The sequence below is a fragment of the Somniosus microcephalus genome, chromosome 9 (assembly GCF_052327205.1).
Source record: "Somniosus microcephalus isolate GS21.2 chromosome 9, FLI_Smic_1.0, whole genome shotgun sequence".
Classification (NCBI taxonomy): Eukaryota; Metazoa; Chordata; class Chondrichthyes; order Squaliformes; family Somniosidae; genus Somniosus; species Somniosus microcephalus.
In genome coordinates this window covers 142993053-143015055 of record NC_140995.1, presented here as the reverse complement: position 1 = coordinate 143015055, position 22003 = coordinate 142993053, and the positions used below count along the sequence as shown (strand labels likewise).

At 43.1% G+C, this 22003-nt stretch overlaps 1 protein-coding gene across 2 annotated transcripts in view; it reads left to right on the top strand.

Moving 5' to 3' along the window:
* The window catches only part of lama4 (laminin, alpha 4), a 223205-nt gene that overhangs the window by 135312 nt on the left and 65890 nt on the right, over positions 1–22003 (top strand). For both annotated transcript variants that reach the window (XM_085997349.1, XM_085997347.1), the window contains exons 25-27: positions 10686–10857; positions 12307–12438; positions 15971–16110. In XM_085997349.1, coding sequence (XP_085853475.1) covers positions 10686–10857; positions 12307–12438; positions 15971–16110 — 444 coding nt within the window. The remainder of the gene's footprint in view (positions 1–10685; positions 10858–12306; positions 12439–15970; positions 16111–22003) is intronic.

The window sequence follows — 22003 nt, the reverse complement described above, 5'->3', positions numbered from 1 at the left end:
AACAGCGCTGTGGGAGTACCTTCACCACACAGACTGCAACGGTTCAAGAAGGCAGCTCACCACCACCTTCTCAAGGGCAACTAGGGATGGGCAATAAATGCCAGCGATGTCCACATCCCATGAACAAATAAAAAAAAAACACAATGGCTCTGATATTTACAGGGAGGCGGGGAAGGAGCGGGGGCACGTGTTTGTTGGGGGGGCGGGTGGAGGGGGGGGGAAGACACGGAAATGTGGAGGTCCTGCCGAATTTAACAGCAAGACTTCATTAGCATTTTTTAAATTCTGTTTCCTGCCCAGCCAGATTGAAAGGCTGGCCAGTTGTCAGGTGGGAAAGCTGGCAGTAGAAATTCACAGCCGGAGAGCGCTGGGCGAAATTATCGCAGCATGGCAGGGGGGGAGCGGGGGGGCTCAAGGCACAGCAATGAGGAGGGAGGGAGGGAAAGATCGGGCCATGGTGGGGGGGTGTTGTCGGAAGATTGTGGGAGGGGGTTCTGAAGATTGCAAGGGGGGAGGGGTCTGAAGATTACGACAGCAGGTTTGCTTGATGGGCCGGGGGGAAGCGCTCCTGCTCCTCCAAGCCCACAAGCAGTGCTCTAAAAAGCACTTACCTGCTGCAGCCAACAGCTCCCGGCTCCCTTTAGCTATTGGGTTTTTCAAGCCCTGGGAAACCCGGCCATCCAGTGTTAAATATAAATGTCTGCTAAAATCTGAGGAACGGGGCCTCGTTAACTTATTATAATCATAGGCCTGCCTCTCCAGAGCAGATTACTTGGACGCCCCCAAACCGTCGCGGTTAAACCAGAAATAGGAGTGTTCGCGGCGGGTTAGGGTCGGGTTTCATATTTAACGATTTTTAAACCCCCCCCCCCCCCCACCCCGACCCTTTCCCGCCCATCATGCGGTGGTTAAAATTACCCCCAATATTTCTGAATTCTGATGAGGAGGAGGCACGGACCTGTGGTGGGATACTGCTACAGTGAAGGGTGGGGGAAACAATCACAGACTCGGTGAAGCTGCCAAACCCTCAAATAATGTCTACAATGAAGAACAAGCTTCCCTGATGTCACATATGAGGTCAGTGAGCTGTTCAAACCCGCTGCCTTGTGTTCATTCACTCAGCTGGTACGATATCCGTCAGATGTTTAGACTCTGACTGAATAATTAGTGCTTAATTGCTGCATGCAAAGATGAGTGTGAGATAGAAGCAGTTCAATGGGAGTTTGGTTCTTTAAAGTACTGGAGCAGGTGCAGGTACTAATTTGCATCTACTCACCTGCAGCTGGCACAGGCCCTCCAACCTTGCCATTGCCCACTATCACTGCAGCTTGCCACCCCATCAGCTTGAGTGCCTACTCCTCAAATGCAATTTACTCCTTTAAATCTATGATCTTCTCCACCAATGGGTTGCCTCTCCTGGACATTGTGTATGAGTTTCTCTTGAAACAATATTAACAGCATTAGGTAAAGGCGAGTATCTGAAGGGAATCTCCCAACTCGCAACAGACAACAGCAATTTATAATTATATAGCGCTTTAACATAATAAAATGTCCGAAGACAGCTGAATTACCTGGGAGGACCAGTGCCAAAAGAACCCTATAAAATGAGAACATTAAGGACTGGTGAGGAGAAGTCCAGGCGGAAGAGTTAGAGAGCCATTGAACCATGGTGCATTGTGAATTAAATTGATTAAGCTCAAAGCATCTAAAAACAGTAGTTACGCTATAGAAGATATGCAATGTATTTCTGCGATTGTTAACACTTTCTGTCTCATGATATTCTGAAAAAGTACTTGAGATAATGAGATGATACAGCATATCATGCCATGCCGTGCTATGAAGTAATATGAACAGGCTTGTCCCTTTGAAAGAAGGAAAGACTTGCATCTATATAGCACCTTTCATGACCACCAGACATCCCAAAGCACTTTACAGCCAATGAAGTACTTTTGAAATGTAGTCACTGTTGTAATGTAGGAAAGGTGGCAGCCAATTTGCACACAGCAAGCTCCCACAAACAGCAATAAGATAATGATCAGATAATCTGTTTTAGTGATGTTGATTGATGGATAAATGTTGGCCAGGACACCAGGAATAATGCCCCTGCTCTTATTCAAAATAGTGCCATCGGATCTTTTACGTCCACCCAAGAGAGCAGGCAGGGCCTCGGTTTAACATCTCATCTGAAAGATGGCACCTCCGACAGTGCAGCACTCCCTCAATACTGCACTGGAGTGTCAGCCTAGATTTTTGTGCTCAAGCCTCTGGACTGGGATTTGAGCCCACAACCTTCTGACTCAGAGGCGAGGGTGCTACCAACTTTTTTTTATTTTTTTTATTATACTTTATTGAACATTAAGAACATTTACAACATCGTGATCATTACATTGTATGATACAAATCAATTCCACTGCTCTGCACAGCCATTCCGCCACCACCTTTTAACATCAAAACCTGAAGTTTAATTTGTCACCTGCAAAATATATTTATCGATTGTACTTTAAAAATTGGTTGTAAAATACTGTCCTTAAATTCCTTTCTGAATAAAACATCCACAGAGCCTTATAATGATCTTTTAGCTTATATTTAAAATACTATTTTAGATTGATTCTCCTCCCCTTAAAAAACAGAGCATTCCTTCTTTGCACAATCACAAATCTAGCCAAACTGAACATTAAATTAATTGCCGCTCCACTAGACTCTGGCAGACTCTCCTGCAATCCCCATCTCAAAATTGAGTCCCACGGAATTCCCATTCTCGCTCTTCGGTCCCCACCCAGCAAAAAAGCTTCACACAACTGTCGAACATAGTACTTAAAGTCATTTAACTGCGGACATAACACCAGTAAATGGGACAGAGTCTCATCCTGTGTCCCACACATTGGGCAAGTTGCCGCCTCCACTCGTCCAATCTTGCACAAGACCGTCATGGTAAAAATCCGGTTATGAGCCAATTTGAAATCCAGTTCAATCCATTCTGGGCATTTAAAATTCACCCACACTCCCTTCCAAATCCTGTTGAAGTCCAGCTGTGGGTATATACTCTGCCAAAACTCCTGACCAGCAGGTGTCTTGAATCTCCATTCTCTGAATACCTCATAGAAATCTCGAGTATTACAGTTGTCAAATTGGACCAACTCTCCCCCTTTCTCTAGTACAAAGCTTGGAAAAGCAGGACGCATTTTACTTCCTTTGGAGATTTCCGCATTTATTTCTTCCATCCAATCCTGTGGCATTGCCCTCACAATCTTCTCATACATGATTCCTATTGCTTTTCCTTCTACCTCCTGATCCTCCTCCCACACCATGTCCCTCACTATCGCTTCCGGCAACCAACCTGGAATCACCTCGTATAATACATCTTTCACAGATATAATCCCAGCTTCTATAAAAGCTTGATTAAATAAAACCTCTCCTTCGATGTTGACCCACCTATTCAAAAATAAGGGCTGCTCTAAAAATTCCTCGGCCCCCTTGGGCATAAACTGCACACTTTTTAAAAATTGAGCCCAAGCCTCTACAACCCCCTTATAAAACCTAGGGAGAAGTTTAATCGATTTCAAAAACATATTATTGTATTCTATATACCTAAGATGTTTTATAAGTATATTAAGGGCAAGAGGATAACCAGGGAAAGGGTAGGGCCCATTAGGGACCAAAGTGGCAATCTGTGTGTAGAGCCAGATGATGTAGGCGGGGTTTTAAATGAATTTTTTGCATCTGTGTTCACTATGGAGAGAGACGATGCAGACATAGAAATCGGGCAAGGGGACTGTGACATACTTGAACATATTAGCATCGAGAGGGAGGAGGTGCTAGCGGTTTTAGCAGGCCAAAAAGTGGATAAATCCCCAGGCCCAGACGAGATGTATCCCAGGCTGCTGTGGGAGGCAAAGGAGGAGATTGCAGGGGCTCTGACACAAATTTTCAGAACCTCTCTGGCCACAGGGGATGTACCAGAGGACTGGAGAACAGCTAATGTAGTACCATTATACAAGAAGGGTAGCAGGGATAAACCAGGGAATTACAGGCCAGTGAGCCTAACATCTGTGGTAGGGAAATTATTGGAAAAAATTCTGAGGGACAAAATTAGTCTCCACTTGGAGAGGCAAGGATTAATCGGGGATAGTCAGCATGGCTTTGTCAAGGGTAAATCATGTCTGACAAATTTGATTGAATTTTTCAAGGGGGTGACTCGGGGGGTGGATGAGGGAAATGCTGTGGATGTGGTTTACATGGACTTCAGTAAAGCTTTTGACAAAGTCCCGCATAGGAGACTTGTCAAGAAGGTAAGAGCCCATGGGATCCAGGGTGCCTTGGCGCGTTGGATCCTAAACTGGCTGAGTGGCAGCAGGCAGAGGGTGATGGTCGAAGGATGCTTTTGTGACTGGAAGCCTGTGTCCAGTGGGGTACCTCAGGGATCGGTGCTGGGTCCCTTGTTGTTTGTGATCTACATAAATGATTTGGATGAGAATGTAAAAGGTATGATCAGTAAGTTCGCAGATGACACGAAAATTGGTGGGGTGGTAAATTGCGAGGAGGAAAGCCTCAGGCTACAGGACGATATAAACGGGTTGGTCAGATGGGCGGAAAAGTGGCAAATGGAATTTAACCCTGAAAAGTGCGAGGTGATGCATTTTGGACGGACAAATAAGGCAAGGGAATACACAATGAGTGGTAGGACCCTAGGAAGTACAGAGGGTCAGAGGGACCTTGGTGTACATGTACATAGATCTCTGAAGGCAGCGGAACAGGTAGATAAGGTGGTTAAAAAGGCATATGGGATACTTGCCTTCATTAGCCGAGGCATAGAATATAAGAGCAGGGAGGTTATGATGGAGCTGTACAAAACGCTGGTGAGGCCACAGCTGGAGTACTGTGTGCAGTTCTGGTCGCCTCACTATAGGAAGGATGTGATTGCTTTGGAGAGGGTGCAGAGAAGATTCACCAGGATGTTACCTGGGATGGAGCGCCTCAGCTATGAAGAAAGACTAAACAGGCTGGGGTTGTTTTCCTTGGAGCAAAGAAGGCTGAGGGGGGACCTGATTGAGGTGTACAAAATGATGAGGGGCATAGATAGGGTAGATAAAGGGGAACTTATCCCCTTAGTAGGGGGGTCAATAACAAGGGGGCATAGATTCAGGGTAAGGGGCAGGAGATTTAAAGGGGAGTGGAGGAGGAACTTTTTCACCCAGAGGGTGGTTGGAATCTGGAACTCACTGCCTGAAAGGGTGGTAGAGGCAGGAACCCTCACAACATTCAAGAAGCATTTGGATGAGCACTTGAAATGCCATTGCATACAAGGCTATGGACCAAATGCTGGAAAATGGGATTAGACAGGACAGGGATGGATGGGCGGCGCGGACACGATGGGCCGAAGGGCCTCTTTCTGTGCTGTAAAACTCTATGACTCTATGACTCTATCCCCTGCCCTCCTATCCCACTTCATTTTTAAAAATGCTCAAAACAACTCTTCCAAAAACTTGTATTTGACTTCTGAAAAAATCTCTTCACCCATTTGATTCTAAAGGATTTTTTCTTCAAATCAATATCTGGGAAATTGAGTCCTCCCTGATTTCTCCGTCCAATGATGGTATTGTAAGCCACCAAGGCTGGTTTCCCTTCCCATAATAACCTCACACAAGCCTCTCGGATGGACTTTTCTGCCCACTCAGGAATTTGGACATGAGTCTAGGTTCGGATCGGACATGGCCCTGTGGGTAGCGGAGCGGGCCCAGGGGCCGTGTAGCCTGATCCTGCTCCTATTTTGTGTGTCTAATTCTGTTAGATTCAGGAGATGGTTCTGTGATAGTAGATTGGCGGTTAGGATCAGATCAGCCATGATCTTATTGAATGGCGGAGCAGGCTCGAGGGGCCGATTGGCCTACTCCTGCTCCTATTTCTTATGTTCTTATGTTCTTATCCTCCACCGTCAATAAGTACCATAGCTTAGATAGCAGGAGAGCAGACACCACTGTCGCTCTTCCTTGCACTTTCAACCACCTACTTTCCCATCTTCCCAAAATCTTTTTAATTTTCATAACCTTTGGTTCCCAATTTAATCGATCCACTTCTTCTCTGTCTTTCTTGCACCCCATATGCACTCCCAGAACTTCCAAAACCTCCACCACCTTAAAGGGACATACCCCCAACCATTACCCCCTACCCCTCCCTGCAACCAGGCATTGGGACTTACTATAATTCACTCTGGCACCTGAAGCTCTACAATATTCCTCCACTACCTCCATAGCTTTCCTCACTGACTCCCCATTTCTCAATGCTAAGGTTGTGTCATCTGCATATTGGTGTATCACCGACACCAGCCCAGAACTGGGAACCACAATCCCAACTACACCTTGTTTCTTTCGCATCATGTAACCTAATGGCTCTGCTACCAATGTGTACAGCAATGGGGACAGGGGACAACCCTGTCTCACTGACCTCTGTATCGGAAAATACTTAGATAAAAAACCATTACATTTAACACAGCTAAATATGTTTGAATAAAAAATCCTTATCCACTGAATGAAATTTTCCTTGAAACCAAATGTTTCCAAAACCTTCAATAAAAACTCATGAGAGACCCTATCAAAGATCAAAGGCTTTGTCTTGATCTATCTTTAATACATAAGCCTCCCCCCCACTCTCTTCCATGAGCTCTATCGCATCTCGGATTGAGACCACAGAGTCTGCGATGTCCCGGCCTATGACTCCATAGGACTGAGAGGGCCAGACTATCTCCGGTAACACCTCCTTCAAACGATTTGCCATAACCCTCGCCAAGATCTTATAATCCACATTTAATAGTGTGATGGGCCTCCAATTCTTCAGATCCCGTCTATCCCCTTTATGTTTATATAAGCTAAGCTTATGATACCTCTCCTCATAGATGGGGCCAGGCTTCCCTCAATATTAATTTCCTTAAAAACTCCTAAGAGCAATGGACTTAAAATCTCAAAAAATTCCTTATAAAATTCTGCACTTAGTCCATTGGACCCTGGGCTTTTCCCGCCCTTCATTCCACTTATTGCTATTTTTAGTTCCGCTAATCCCACTTCTTTATCACACATGCTTCTCTCATCCTCCTTTAAACCCTTTTCAATAAAAGCAGTAACCTTCTCCATCTCCAAATTGGAAATGTCTTCTTTTGTATATAGCTCTTAATAAAAGCTGCTAGCCGCCTCCAAAATCTCCTCACTTTCATGAATGATCTTCTCCCCAACCTTCAACTCTTCAATTAACGATAATCTCTGTCGCAGCTTCTCTTGCTCCAGAAAATATCTAGTGCATCTTTTGCCCTCCAATGCATCTCTAGCCTTTGCACGGAGAATGGCCCCCTTGCATTTTTCAGCTTGCAATAATTCCCACTCTTCCTTTAGCACCCGGAACTTAGTCTCAGCTCCCTTATCCCCTCCATCAACTGCTTTACAGACATCTGTAAACCTTTTGTTTATATTCTCTTTGCGATGCCGGTTAGCTGCCGCCCTCTTTTTCCCATAACGTACCGAAAAAACTTTTACCTCATATTTGAAATTGTCCCACCAAACTCTTCTTTCTTTCAAGAACAAAAGTTCCTTCCGAGCATTCTTTATTATATTTATAATCCCTTCTTTATAAGCACTTTCTTTCAGGTATTGATTGTTTAAAATCCACACCCCTGAACCGATCTTAACTCTGCTGTTCCTAATTCTAAGAACCAAAGCCGAGTGATCACTAAAAAATACTTTTTTATAATAAATCTCCATCACCCTTCCCGCATTAACACAAATTCTATTCGGCTCTGTTTTAAAACATCACCCACCCAACCTGCTCTGGAGAACTCCCTTTTTATGGGGTTCCGGTCCCTCCATAAGTCTCTCAAATTTAAATTTGCCATCATTTTTACAATCATCCCTCTGGAGTTATCATCTTTAAAGGTCATCTGGGCTGAAATGTCCATCCAAGATAAAAATACATTAAAATCCCCCACTATGCAAGGATTTTCCACCTCTGCCACTTCAGTGACTAACCCCCGAAAAAACACGCGACGCTTACAATGGTCGTTCGGTGCATAGATATTAAAGAGATCACAATTAAATCACTCCAATTTTACCCTTAGCCATAAAAATCTCCCCTCAGTGTCCTTGGCCACCAAGGTAACGTTCTCTTCTATGGACGGACTCACCAAAACAGCCACCCCTCTACGGTTATTGTTTGCACAACTTGCAAACACTTCTCCCTTCCAAACCTTCTGAACTGTTTCTAGAATATCCTCATCCCAAAAGGTTTCTTGCAGACACAACAAATGCCTTTAAAACCCTGCAACAACTGCTGCAATTTCTTCTCACCCCTCAGTCCGTTCACATTAATCGAGACCAATGTAATCATGGCTCCAAAGAAGGGAAGTATGCCCAATAATCTCCCCATCATTTAATCTCTGGCTCTTCCCTCCTCTCATGCTCCTTCTCAACTTTTCGGGCAGCTGTTGCTTTTTCCTGCAGCCTCCAGCTCTTTTTCACCTCCTGTTTGACCCCTCCCTGCTGTTTCAGCCTCTTCCTTGCCTTAAGTTTGGACCCAGGAGCTGCCCTTTCTCCCTCCTTCTGCCCCTCACTAACCTTTCCCTTTCCACATGATGCCACCCCATCCCCGACTTCCATGTCTCTGTCCCCTCTAATTCCTCACACTCAAGCTCTTCTGCAACCCCCTGTGCCTGCTCCCCGTCAGATACATAATCCTGCTCCCCGTCAGATACTTCATCTCCTATAGAGAGTCTTCCTGCTATCGCAGTTTCTCCCACTGTGCCGCCCCCTTCGACCACGTCTCCACCTCTGACCCTTGCGCCTTGTTCCCTCACTCCATGGGACAATGGCGCACCTAAATTGTTCCCTTCTGATGTCTCTATCGCGCCGATCCCATCCTGCTGTCCCTTTAAGGCTCCTGCCTCTTGCACCCTCTCCCTGCCCTGCCCTCTCCCGCTCACCAAAATATCCAACTCCCCACCTCTCCCCGGAGCACTCACTTCCACCACACACCCCGCTCCTGCCTCCACTCCCCCCGCAGACACCAGACTCCCCAGGGGGAGCCGAACTGCACTAAGGCTCGAGTCTGCACTCGACCCTCACTGCCCGCTGCTGTCTTTGTTCCCCTCCACAGCCCTCGCCGTGTTTTCCGCCATCTCCATCTCGATCTCCGCTCCGCCATCCTCTGCCTCTTCCTGTGCTCCTTTTTCCTTCATTTTACCGGCTGTGTCCTCCGACTGCACCGCACCTCCGGCCGTTCCACACTCCTCTCCTGCTCCTTCTCCCATCTCCTCATCACTCATTTCACTCCCTTCTGCCACACACTCACAGCAGGTGGGGCCTTTATGACACACCCCACAGCTCTCCGCCTTGCAGCTCCGCGCGATATGTCACGACTCACCGCAATTGTAACAATACAAATCAGGACAGTTTCTTACGAGATGGTCATGTCCCAGACAATAGTAACACACCTTTACTTGGTTATCGTGCAGCACACGAAAGTACTGCACTCCTTCCATTGTCTCGAACTTCATACTGTACGGCAAAGATCTCACCCCCTCTGGGAACTGCACCTTTACATACCGGGTTCCATCTGCTACCCGTGTTCCCGGATAATACCTCCTCTTTATTTCAGAACAGATTTTAATGTCCCACGACTCCAACTTTTTGCTCAGCACTTCGTCCTCGATGTACACAGGCAAGTTCAAAAATGAAACCACCACCTCCTCTGAATATAGCAGAGTCACCTCCAAGAATTTCTCCCCAACTTTCAGACTGAGCAGCAGTTTTTCCACCTCCTCACGGCCACTGACCATCACCTCAAATCCCACATTTGGTTTTGGTCGGCAGGCAAAACAGCTTCCCTCACCACAGTCCTCATGAACCACCTGAATTATATCCCAGGCTCGAATCTTCTTATCTTCACATTGCACCACCACCGTATTTTCTTTACCAAACCTCCTGAGGTCCTGGCCCAAATCTTTGGGCCTTTTTTTTCCCCTTCCCACCACAGCCTCTTCCCCAATAAAATTCCTCTCGGGAATATTGTCCTCTGAGGGGCCCGGCACTCCGGACCCCTTAGCAGCCATCTGGCTGTTTTTTGTGGGCCAAAAAGGCCCTAAAACCTGAAAACAACACCCCAAAACCCTCCACCAACTTTTTACAAAACTCCCTCCAACACCCAGCTGCAATTAGGCAACCAGTCACACCTGGCTCACTCCTAGCCCCTCCCACCTAGAGAGTGCTACCCACTGAGCCACAGCTGACACTCCACAAGGTGTGCTTTCCCATCTTGTCTGTGCTGTAAGGGAAATAATGGGTGTAGGCTTCCCCACAGGGAGATGGAAAATAAATCAAAGAGTGAGTTACTGGGACCTGCCCTTGACCACTCACTGGTGATCAGAACAAGAGCACAATTGGCAGAGACATGACAGCATGTCACCTGAGCTCCTACTTGGCTGGAGAATATTATCAAGCACTAACGGTGGCTGACATAGGGGGCAACTAGAGAAGAAGATAAATTTAGAGGTGGGGTAGATTAATAAGAATAAAGCATGATATTCATTATTGGGTTGTATATTAGCAACAGTAGTAGCTAATGCGTTAACATTTGTTACTAATGTTGCATAGGCCGATTTCAATTCACATGTTTTCTTCCTTTACCCTGTTGAATTATATTTTTTTTAGGTACAAACTTGCTTTTGCCCAGAGCAGGGCAGCAAATTTCTACTTTGACGGTTCAGGCTATGCTTTTGTGCGTAACTTACAAAGGAGAGGGAAATTCAACATAGCAACTCGGTTCAATCTGGACATTCGCACACCAGCTGACAGTGCCCTCCTGTTACTGATGGTGAATGGGGTAAGGACAGCCAGCACCTGTACAGGAATCATTTAATAATGGTGTTTATTTTGGTGCTGTAGAGTGTAAAATACAAATAACCTGAAAGAGAAACAATAGGGAAAAGTTAATGAAATGGCAAGTGAAAATCGAGTGGGTTGGCCACAACTAGATGGAGGCGGGACTACAACCCCGAAAGTTGTAGTCCCACCTCCTACATGCCTCTGGTATCAAAATCCAGCCCAATGAGTGCATGTTGGGAATTTAAGCATATAGGTCAGTGGGTCACACGGGATTTTCCATCTGTTAAAATTAGTAATAGAAATTAAAATTAATGGATGGAAAATCCTATGCCTGAATTCCTAATATGTTCTCTCGGCACCTGAAATGAAAATTCATAAAATCCACCCCTAATATTTAAATAGCTTGTGATTCATTTAAATCCATCCCATTAACTTGTACTTTATATCTGAAGCTTTGAAATCAACCAGATTAATGCTGGCAAGACAGTGCAATGAAAATGGAAACCAGAAAAAATACCCATGGCACAAAACTTTGCTTGTGATTTTCCTGTTGATCCTTTCTGTGTCCATATTGTAGCAGCAACATCACCACTTGTACAGTTATTAAGTATAGCTGTGCAGCTCTCTATCAATGCACAACAAGAACAAAAATAATGCATTTATTAAATGCCTTTAACATAGGAAAAGTCCCAAAAACTCTTGACACAAATGGACACCGAGCCAAAGAAGCAAGGATGAGAGGGGAAATCAGAAGCTTGGTACAGGACACCGATTAAATTGTGACAGCAAAAGTAAACTACTGTTCCCATAAAGCATCTCAAGATAATACAAAGCTCTGACCAATTCTAAGTGGAACTTGTATAACCCTTTTAATATGGCATTTAACTAGTGAAATACTAATGACATATTTGCAAGTAGTGGTAGTAATACTGTCATAGTCATATCAAAGGGCTTTGTCGAAGCACAAGCAACGTTAGCAATAAGCCATCAAAATTGGTTACATAGTCTCCATCAAATTGAAATGAGTGTTTTAGTCCTGATGTGATCACAATTATATTTGCTGTTTTGACTACTATCAGATGAGTTTTTATGTCATTGAAATCTAAAGAACTTATTACTCCCATTATCACTATTCCAAAGTAATATGTTTGAAAAGTAAAGCAGGTCAGCCTGCATCTGATAGAGAAAACATGAGTTAATGTGTGGTTATGGCTCCATCACCCTTCATTTTTTGCTAGCTGACCTGCTGTCCATTTCAAACACTGTCTGCCTTTACTTATTTTAGATTTTCAGAATTTGTGGTTTTTATTTTTAAACACTTTGAATTCTATATTAAACACTTTTTGAGTGTCTCAGCCTTTTTCAATTTGCATTTCAGGGTATGTGTGAAACATGTTCTCAGCCTCCTGCTGTTTACACAAATACTTTTTTCTCTCATTTTTCTAAGGATATGTTCTTCAGTATGGAAATGCAAAATGGTTACATACGCTTGGTTTATGACTTTGGATTCAGCAAAGGCCCTGTTGTCCTGGAGGATACTGACAAGAGGAAACTTATAAATGATGCAAAATATCATGAGGTAAATGATATAGGGCAGAATATGACTTCCTTGAAAACTCGAGCAATGTTTTAGATCTAAATGTTTTAAATATGTAAAATGAAAGTTTTAGTTTTATCTGTTAATCATAGAATATTGTATTAAAATGTATCTGTGAGAGTGGCTTGCAATGAATGTTTTATATAAGAACATAAGAAATAGGAGCAGAAATAGGAGCAGAAGTAGGCCAATCGGCCCCTCGAGCCTGCTCCGCCATTCAATAATATCATGGCTGATCTGATCCTAAGCTCAAATCTACTTCCACTTTCCATCCCATGTGATCTCCCGGGAGAGGCGAAAAACCAGATAAAAAACCCAATGGCCAATTTGGGAGAAAAAATCTGGGAAATTCCTCTCCGACCCATCTAGGCGATCGAAACTCGTCCAGGAGATCACTCTGTCCCTGTATTTCCTGCAGTACTTACCTTCTGTAAAAGGTGATCTCCACCCCAGCCAGGAACAGGCCCAATTTACTCTTGAAGGACTCCTAGCTGGCAGCCTGTTCCCGAGGTCTCCACTAATCCCTGTGAATAGAACCATCTCCTGAAATCCAACACAGAATTAGAACACAAGAAGTAGGAGCAGGACCAAGCTACACGGCCCCTAGGCCCGCTCCGCCACCGATCCGAACCTAGACTCATGTCCAATTTCCTGCCCGTTCCCCGTAACCCCTAATTCCCTTTACTTCTAGGAAACTGTCTATTTCTGTTTTAAATTTATTTAATGATGTAGCTTCCACAGCTTTCTGGGGCAGCAAATTCCACAGACCTACTACCCTCTGAGTGAAGAAGTTTCTCCTCATCTCAGTTTTGAAAGAGCAGCCCCTTATTCTAAGATTATGCCCCCTAGTTCTAGTTTCACCCATCATTGGGAACATCCTCACCGCATCCACCCGATCAAGCCCCTTCACAATCTTATATGTTTCAATAAGATCGCCTCTCATTCTTCTGAACTCCAATGAGTAGAGTCCCAATCTACTCAACCTCTCCTCATATGTCCACCCCCTCATCCCCGGGATTAACTGAGTGAACCTTCTTTGTACTGCCTCGAGAGCAAGTATGTCTTTTCTTAAGTATGGACACCAAAACTGTATGCAGTATTCCAGGTGCGGTCTCACCAATAACTTGTATAACTGCAGCAATACCTCCCTGTTTTTATATTCTATCCCCTAGCAATAAAAGCCAACATTCCATTGGCCTTCTTGATCACCTGCTGCACCTGCATACTAACTTTTTGAGTTTTGTGCACCAGGACCCCCAGATCCCTTTGTACTGCAGTACTTTCCAGTTTCTTGCCATTAAGATAATAACTTGCTCTATGATTTTTCCTGCCAAAGTGCATAACCTCACACTTTCCAGTATTGTATTCCATCTGCCAAATCTCTGCCCACTTACTTAGCCTGTCTATGTCTCTTTGCAGGTTTTTTATGTCCTCCTCACTCACTACTTTCCTTCCCATCTTTGTATCACCTGCAAACTTTGATATGTTACACTCGGCCCCCTCCTCCAAATCGTTAATATAGATTGTAAAGAGTTGGGGACCCAGCACTGACCCCTGCGGAACACCACTAGTTACTGATTGCCAGTCTGAGAATGAACCATTTATCCCAACTCTCTGCTTTCTGTTAGATAACCAATCCTCCACCCATGCCAGAATATTACCCCCAATCCCGTGATTTTTTATCTTGAGCAATAATCTTTTGTGTGGCACCTTGTCAAATGCCTTTTGGAAGTCTAAATACACTACGTCCACTGGTTCCCCTTTATCCACCCTGTATGTTACGTCCTCAAAGAACTCAAGCAAATTTGTCAAACATGACTTCCCCTTCATAAAACCATGCTGACTTTGTCCTATTAAATTATGTTTATCCAAATGTCCCATTACTGTCTCCTTAATAATGGACTCCAAAATTTTACCAACCACAGATGTTAGGCTAACTGGTCTATAGTTTCCAGCCTTCTGTCTACTACCCTTTTTAAATAAGGGTGTTACATTAGCAGTTTTCCAATCTGCCGGGACCTTTGCTGAGTCCAGGGCGTTTTGGAAAATTATTACCAATGCATCCACAATCCCTACCGCCACTTCCCTCAAGACCCTAGGATGTAAGCCATCAGGTCCAGGGGATTTATCCGCCTTGAGTCCCATTATTTTACCGAGTACCAATTCCTTAGTGATTTTAATCGTATTTAGTTCCTCCCCCCCTAGAGCCCCCTGTTTGTCCAGTGTTGGGATATTCTTAGTGTCCTCTACCATAAAGACTGAAACAAAATATTTGTTCAGCGTTTTTGCCATCTCCATGTTTCCCACCATTAATATCCCAGTCTCATCCTCTAAGGGACCAACATTTACTTTAGCCACCCTTTTTCTTTTTATATAACTATAGAAACTCTTGCTATCTGTTTTTATATTTTTTGCTAATTTACTTTCATAATCTATCTTCCCTTTCTTAATCAATCTGTTAGTTATTTTTGCTGTCTTTTGAAGACTTCCCAATCTTCTATCCTCCCACTAGATTTGGCTACCTTATATGCCCTTGTTTTTAGTCGGATACTATCCTTAATTACTTTACTTAGCCACGGATGGCTGTCATTTCTTTTACACCCTTTTTTCCTCAGTGGAATATTTTTTTTTTGAAAGTTGTAAAATAACTCCTTAAATGTACACCACTGCTCATGTACCGTCTTACCCTTTAATCTATTTTCCAAGTCCACTCTAATCAATTCCACTCTCATACCTTCATAGTCTCCTTTATTCAAGCTCAGTATGCTTGTTTGAGTTACAGGGTTCCTGTCGCTCAATTTTGCCACTGTAGGAATTTTGTCGGTTCTTGTCTGGGCCGGTGGATTGAATTGCTTGAATGGCAAAATACACTTTTGAGGGATAGACAAAAGCATTTAGTACCAAGAGGGTTGAATGCTGAAATATCAAATAATCCTTGTCTTGACTGACCAGTTCTATGTCTATTTTAAAATAAAGTGGGGTAATAACTTCATCAGCACATCACACATAGGGATTTTGCGTGACCACATTAACCAGTTTGCCAAAGATAACGCTCCATAGGTTTGCAACCCTTTGTTATCCTGACCAACACTATTCCATCATCTAATGCTGCCTAAAAGCAGGTTGGCTTTGAATCATCGCATGCCTGTTTGTGGAATATTGCTGACAGTTTGGCTGCTGCTTTTCCCTATATGGCAGTCACTATATTTCAAAACACAATTTATTTGAAATGTTTAAGATGTTTTGATGTAAAATGGGCTATATAACTGTAAGTATTATTTGTTTATCTTGATTGAAAGATGTCAATTGTTAGATATCACTGAGGAGTTTGCAAGGAGGAAATGTGAGCTGCTTTCCAAAACTGAATTGGACAATTCGTGTATTGGATTTCATTGCCAATGTTGTTTTATTGGTGCCTATGCCGACTATTAGGAAAGCACACACTGCTATGCATCCATCCTAAATTTCCTGTTTCTGGGGAGGACTATTAAACCAAGTGTGCATTTTCCTTCAGGTCTCATTCATTTACCATAATTATAAGAAGATGATCCTGCTGATTGACAGAATCAATGTAAAAAGTGTTGAAAATGAAAAGAAGAGCATGCATTTCTCTGATGTCTATGTTGGCGGAGCCCCTGCTGAGGTCTTATCAAGGTTAGTTCACAGAATCATAGGATGGTTACAGCATGGAAGAAGGCCATTCGGCCCATCGAGCCCGTGCCGGCTCTCTGCAAGAGCACTTCAGCTAATCCCACTCCTTCGCCCTTTCCTCGTGCCACTCCCTCGCCCTGCAATTTTTTCCTTCAGGTACTTATCCAAATGTGTTAATGTGTTGTGTAAATATTTTTTCATCTGCATTGCATAATATTCATAGTGACCTTTTGAAACTAATGAAGAATATGCCTTAAAATAATGAAGAAAGAGCCCTTCGTAAATTAGTCTAAATAAATCATCTAATAAGATTTAAATACCCACACAACTAAGCAAAATATTTTAGTATAATTTAATATTTACTCTTTTGCTTTTTTCCTTCATAGTTGAAAGAATCAGCAAAAGTCCCTGTGCAAACCTTCCACAGTATAAATATCAGTGCCCAAATCACCAGGCAGGCCTGACCATACTTGGGGGGAAAAACAGACACTGCCATCATGCAGTACATAGGCTGGGGAGAAATCTTTAGACCAGACATTCCATAGCATGGGTGACCCGAGCCAAGAAGGTGAAAAACCAAAGGCCTGGAAGAAGGTGAAAGGGAGAGGAAAGGGAGCCAGAATGTATATTCAGGAGGCAGACAATCTGGATGAGCGCTCACTGGGGCTGAAAGTAGCCAACTGCTCCTCTAGTCTGAAATGTCAATAGTTGTTGGAGAATCAGTCTCCAGAGGCTGTTTCTGAAGGAAACGAGAGCGATGATAGATATTATATGGACCACTGCTATAATATCTGATATTACCTGACCGGTACTACCTGAAGAACCAGTAAACACAGGAAAAGACAAATATGAAGATGAAAATATAGGAATAAAACAAAAACTCAAGGCTAGTATTCTCAGAAATATGACCTGTGCAACACATTAAGCCAGGCAGACGGAAGATGATTAGTCAGCTGAGCATGTTGTTGGAAGAGTGGTAGAGTGGTGTAGGAGGAAAAGTTTCAGGTCAGTGGGACATTTTGGATGGTACCTGGTGGGCTTATCCCAGCACTTGTGTTAGGACATCTGAGCATGTACAGGTGCTGTACCAAAGGGATAAACTCCACCTGAACCAAACTATTGATAATTTCCTGGCACCAAGAATAGATAGAGCTGTGAATTTAAACAAGTAAGTTTAGTGGAGTATGATGAAGTGACTGAACTTAAGAGTATATTGCGAGGTGTTATGAATAAACATAGTGAAGGAGCAAAACAGTTGAAAATAGCAAGCTCGAAGGAGATGAGTATGATTGCAACAAAGGTAATGCAATAATCTTGGGGGATTTTAATCTTCATATAGACTGGACAAATTAAATTGGCAAAGGTAGTCTGGAGGACGAGTTCATGGAATGCATTCGGGGCAGTTTCCCAGAACAATATGTCATGGAACCAACCAGGGAACAGGTTATTTTAGATCTTGTATTCTGTAATGAGACAGGGTTAATTAGCAATCTCATAGTAAATGATCCTCTGGGGCAGAGTGATCATAATATGATAGAATTTTACATTGATTTTGAGAGTGACTTGCCTAAGTCCAAAACTAGAGCCGTAAAATTAAATAAAGCCAATTACATAGGTATGAGGGGTGAGTTGGCTAAGGTAGATTGGAAAAATAGATTAAAATGTATGGCGGTAGATAAGCAGTGGCTAGCATTTAAAGAAATATTACATAATTCTCAACAAAAATACATTCCATTGAGAAACAAAAACTCCATGGGAAAAGTGATCCAACCGTGGCTAACTAAAGAAGTTAAGGATAGCATTAGATTGAAAGAAGAAGCTTATAATGTTGTAAAGAATAATAGTAAGCGTGAGGACTGGGAGAGTTTCAGAAACCAGCAAAGGTTGACCAGAAAATTGATCAAAAGGAAAAAAAATAGAATATGAGAGAAAACTAGCAATAAATATAAAAGCAGATTGTAAGAGTTTCTACAAGTATGCAAAAAGGAAAAGAGTAGCAAAGGTAAACATTGGTCCCTTAGAGACTGAGACAGGAGAAATTATTATGGGGAATAAGGAAATGGCAGAAACATTAAACAAATATTTTGTATCTGTCTTCACAGTTGAAGACACAAAAAGCATACCAAAAATGGTGGGGAACCAAGGGTCTAATGAGGGTGAGGAACTTAACATAATTAATATAAGTAGAGAAAAAGTACTAGAGAAACTAATTGGACTAAAAGCCGACAAATCCCCTAGACCTATATCCTAGTGTTCTAAAGGAGGTGGCTGAAGAGATGGTGAATGCATTGGTTTTGATCTTCCAAAATTCCCTAGATTCTGGAATGGTCCCAGCAGATTGGAAGGTCACAAATGTAACACCACTATTCAAGAAAGGAGGGAGAGAGAAAACAAGGAGCAACAGGCCAGTTAGCCTGACATCAGTCATTGGGAAAATGCTGGATTCCATTGTTAAGGAAGTGGTATCAAGTCACTTAGAAAATCATAACATGATTAGGCAGAGTCAACATGTTTTATGAAAGGGAAATTTATTTGAGTTTTTTGAGGATGTAGCTAGCAGGGTAGATCAGGGGGAACCAGTGGATGTAGTATATTTAGATTTCCAAAAGGCATTCAATAAGGTGCCACATAAAAGATTATTACACAAGATTAGGGCTCATGGGGTTGGGGGTAATATAGTAGCATGGATAGAGGATTGGTTAATGGACAGAAAACAGAGAGTAGGGATAAACGGATCTTTTTCAGGTTGGTAGGCTGTAACTAGTGGGGTGGCACAAGGATCAGTGTTGGGGCCTCAGCTATTTACAATCTATATTAATGACCTAGATGACGGGACCGAGTGTAATGTATCCAAGTTTGCTGATGATACAAAGCTAGGTGGGACAGTAAGCTGTGAGGAGAACACAAAGGGCTGGATTTTCATTAAGCTGTCGGGAAGGAGGCGGGACTACAACTTCCGGGTTTTAGTCCCGCCTCCATCAACGTCCGGCCAATCGACGTGATTTTCCCTCGATTGACCTTGTAAGCTCAGCAGGCCAATTAAGGGCCACTCGGCAACAGGTGACGTCACAGACTGAAATTTCATCTGTCAAGAGTTTTTGACAGATGAAATATCAGTGTTTCACAGCTGTTTGAAGCTGTCAAACACTGACAGTCTGACTTCTAACCTGAGTCCTTCTACGCAGACTCAGTTGGAACTGTCACCAACACTGAAAGCTGAAGGCTGTCACTTTTGACAGATCGCAGCCGTTCAGCTTTCAGTTCCGGCTGAGTGTAAGCCTATAGAAAGAAAGGCTGTTAAGGTAAGTACAGGTAAGTAAAACTTCTTTACACCCTTTAGACACACCACACTTACCTTTGCACTCATGCACCCATCACTCACCTGAACACCGACATCGCGACCCCTCCAAGTCCTTCAACCCGACGGCCCGCCTGCTCTAACTAGGCGTGGTTTGGAGCCATCGGGAATCCCATATGACACCCCTCAAAATAAGGATTAGGCTAAAAACTGTCTGTTAACTACCTGTTAACAGGCAGTTAATTGGCACTAAACCCTTCCCGCCTTGGATCGGCGGGTCCCAGTGCGGGGCAGGTACCCGCCTCCCTTGAAACTTACGTGGAGGTGGGTTTTGGGCGGGATGGTGTCGGGACCCCCGAATTCGGGATTTTTGCCCCCCGCACGCCTGAAAGCCCACCTCACTGCACACTGAAAATCTGGCCCAAAGTGTCTGCAAAGGGAAATAGATAGACTAAGTGAGGGGGAAGTAAGGTGGCAGATGGAGTATAATGTAGAGAAATGTGAGGCTATTCACTTTGGTAGGAAGAATAGAAAAACAGAATATTTTTTAAATGGTGAGAAACTTTCAAATGTTGGTGTTCAGAGAGATTTGGGTGTCCTCGTGCAAGAAACACAGAAAGCTAGCATGCAGGTACAGCAAGCAATAAGGAAGGCAAATGGCATGTTGGCCTTTATTGCAAGGGGGTTGGTGTATAAGAGTAAGGAAGTCTTGCTACAATTGTACAGGGCCTTGGTGAGACTACATTTGGAGTACTGTGCACAGTTCTGGTCTCCTTATGTAAGGAAGGATATACTTGCCTTGGAGGCGGTGCAACAAAATTTCACTAGATTGATTCCTGGGATGAGAGGGCTGTCCTATAATGAGAGATTGTGTAGAATGGGCCTATACTCTCTGGAGTTTAGAAGAATGAGAGGTGATCTCATTGAAACATACAAGATTCTAAAAGGGATTGACAGGGTCAAAGCTGAAAGGTTGTTTCCCCTGGCTGGAGTGTCTAGAACTAGGGGGCATAGTCTCAGAATAAGGGGTAGGCCATTTAAGACTGAGATGAGGAGGAATTTCTTCACTCAGAGGATTGTGAATCTTTGAAATTCTCTACCCCAGAGGGTTGTGTATCTTTGGAATTCTCTGCCCCAGAGGGCTGTGAATGCTGAGTCTTTGAGTATATTCAAGGCTGAGATAGATAGATTTTTAGACTCTCGGGGAATCAAGGGATTCGGAGATGGGGTGGGAAAGTGGAGTTGAGGTCGATGATCAGCCATGATCTTATTGAATGGTGGAGCAGGCTCGAGGGGCCGTATGGCCTACTCTTCCTCTTATTTCTTATGTTCTTATGTTCTTATGATGAGAAATACCTTAGAGAAAGGCTAAAAAATTAGAGAAGGGAAGAATAAGATAAAAATTGAAGGGAAAGTGGTACTGAGGAGTACAAATAGGTCAAGCTTTGGGGGAACTAGAGGCAATAAATAGAATGAAGGCATAGGGATAAAATGTAACCTTGATAGAAACTTGCCATCATTAAGGCGGGACTGGGAACAAATTATCATTTTCAGAGGGAAGGAAAAGGATAAAAAAAGAAGTAGGGATGGCGTTATTAATTAGGCACACAATTGCAGCCATAAGGGTGAGCGTGTTTATCAATAGTGGTGTTCAGATGGAGTCTATATGGATTGAGTTAGGAAATAGCAAGAGGTATGTTGCTGTATTGGGAATACATTGTAGAGTACTACCTGGGGAATACTTGGAAAGAAATTGAGGACAAGACTTGTAAACAACTTAGACATTTGTAATTGTAACAGATTTGTAATAATGGAGTATTTTAGCTATCCAAAGGTAGACTTGAATAAGAGTTCTTAGAATGCATCCAGAAATGTTTCCTTAATCATTGTGTGTCCAAAAAGGAAGGATTCATTGCTAGATTCTGGGTGACCAAACAGGAAAAGTATGTAAGGTAGGAGAACACAGAAAATAATTACCATAACCTAAGGAGGTTCACACTGAAAATAGATAAGAAAAAGTAATTGAAGATCAATGTTTGACTGGAAGTTAATTTCAGTCGGATGAAAGGGGAATGTGTTCAGCATTCAAGCACTATAATCTGATTGGAAGCTGAAAGAGTCTCAGTGGATTAAATCTAAGCACTTAGCTTTTAAAAAAATATTAGAATCTCTGTAGTTATGGTGACATTGTCTGGATATTCAGTGACTGTATGCTCAAGCCTAAAATCTTAAAATGCCTTTAAATCACTTCTAGCACTTGCATGTAATACCCATGTGCAAATTATTATATGTGATTTTTTGTTTTTTAAGCTTATCCCATCTTTTGGAAAATGTAACCTACATTACAAAAACTAAAGCATTGTTGAGAGCTTTAAGCAGCCTCTTAGGAGAGCTGGAAGTATCTGTTTAGAGGTATTGTTATGCTTGAGAAGTTTGAATGTTACAAATGGCTCCTCCTGAGCCACACAGAAAGATGTTACAAATTTCAGATCTGACTTAGAAATTCTGTCAGCCTCTGCAGTACTGATCACTACCATAAGTGATCCCAACATCTTGGCCAGAATTTTACCAGCACTCAGAGTGCGGATTTGGAGGCAG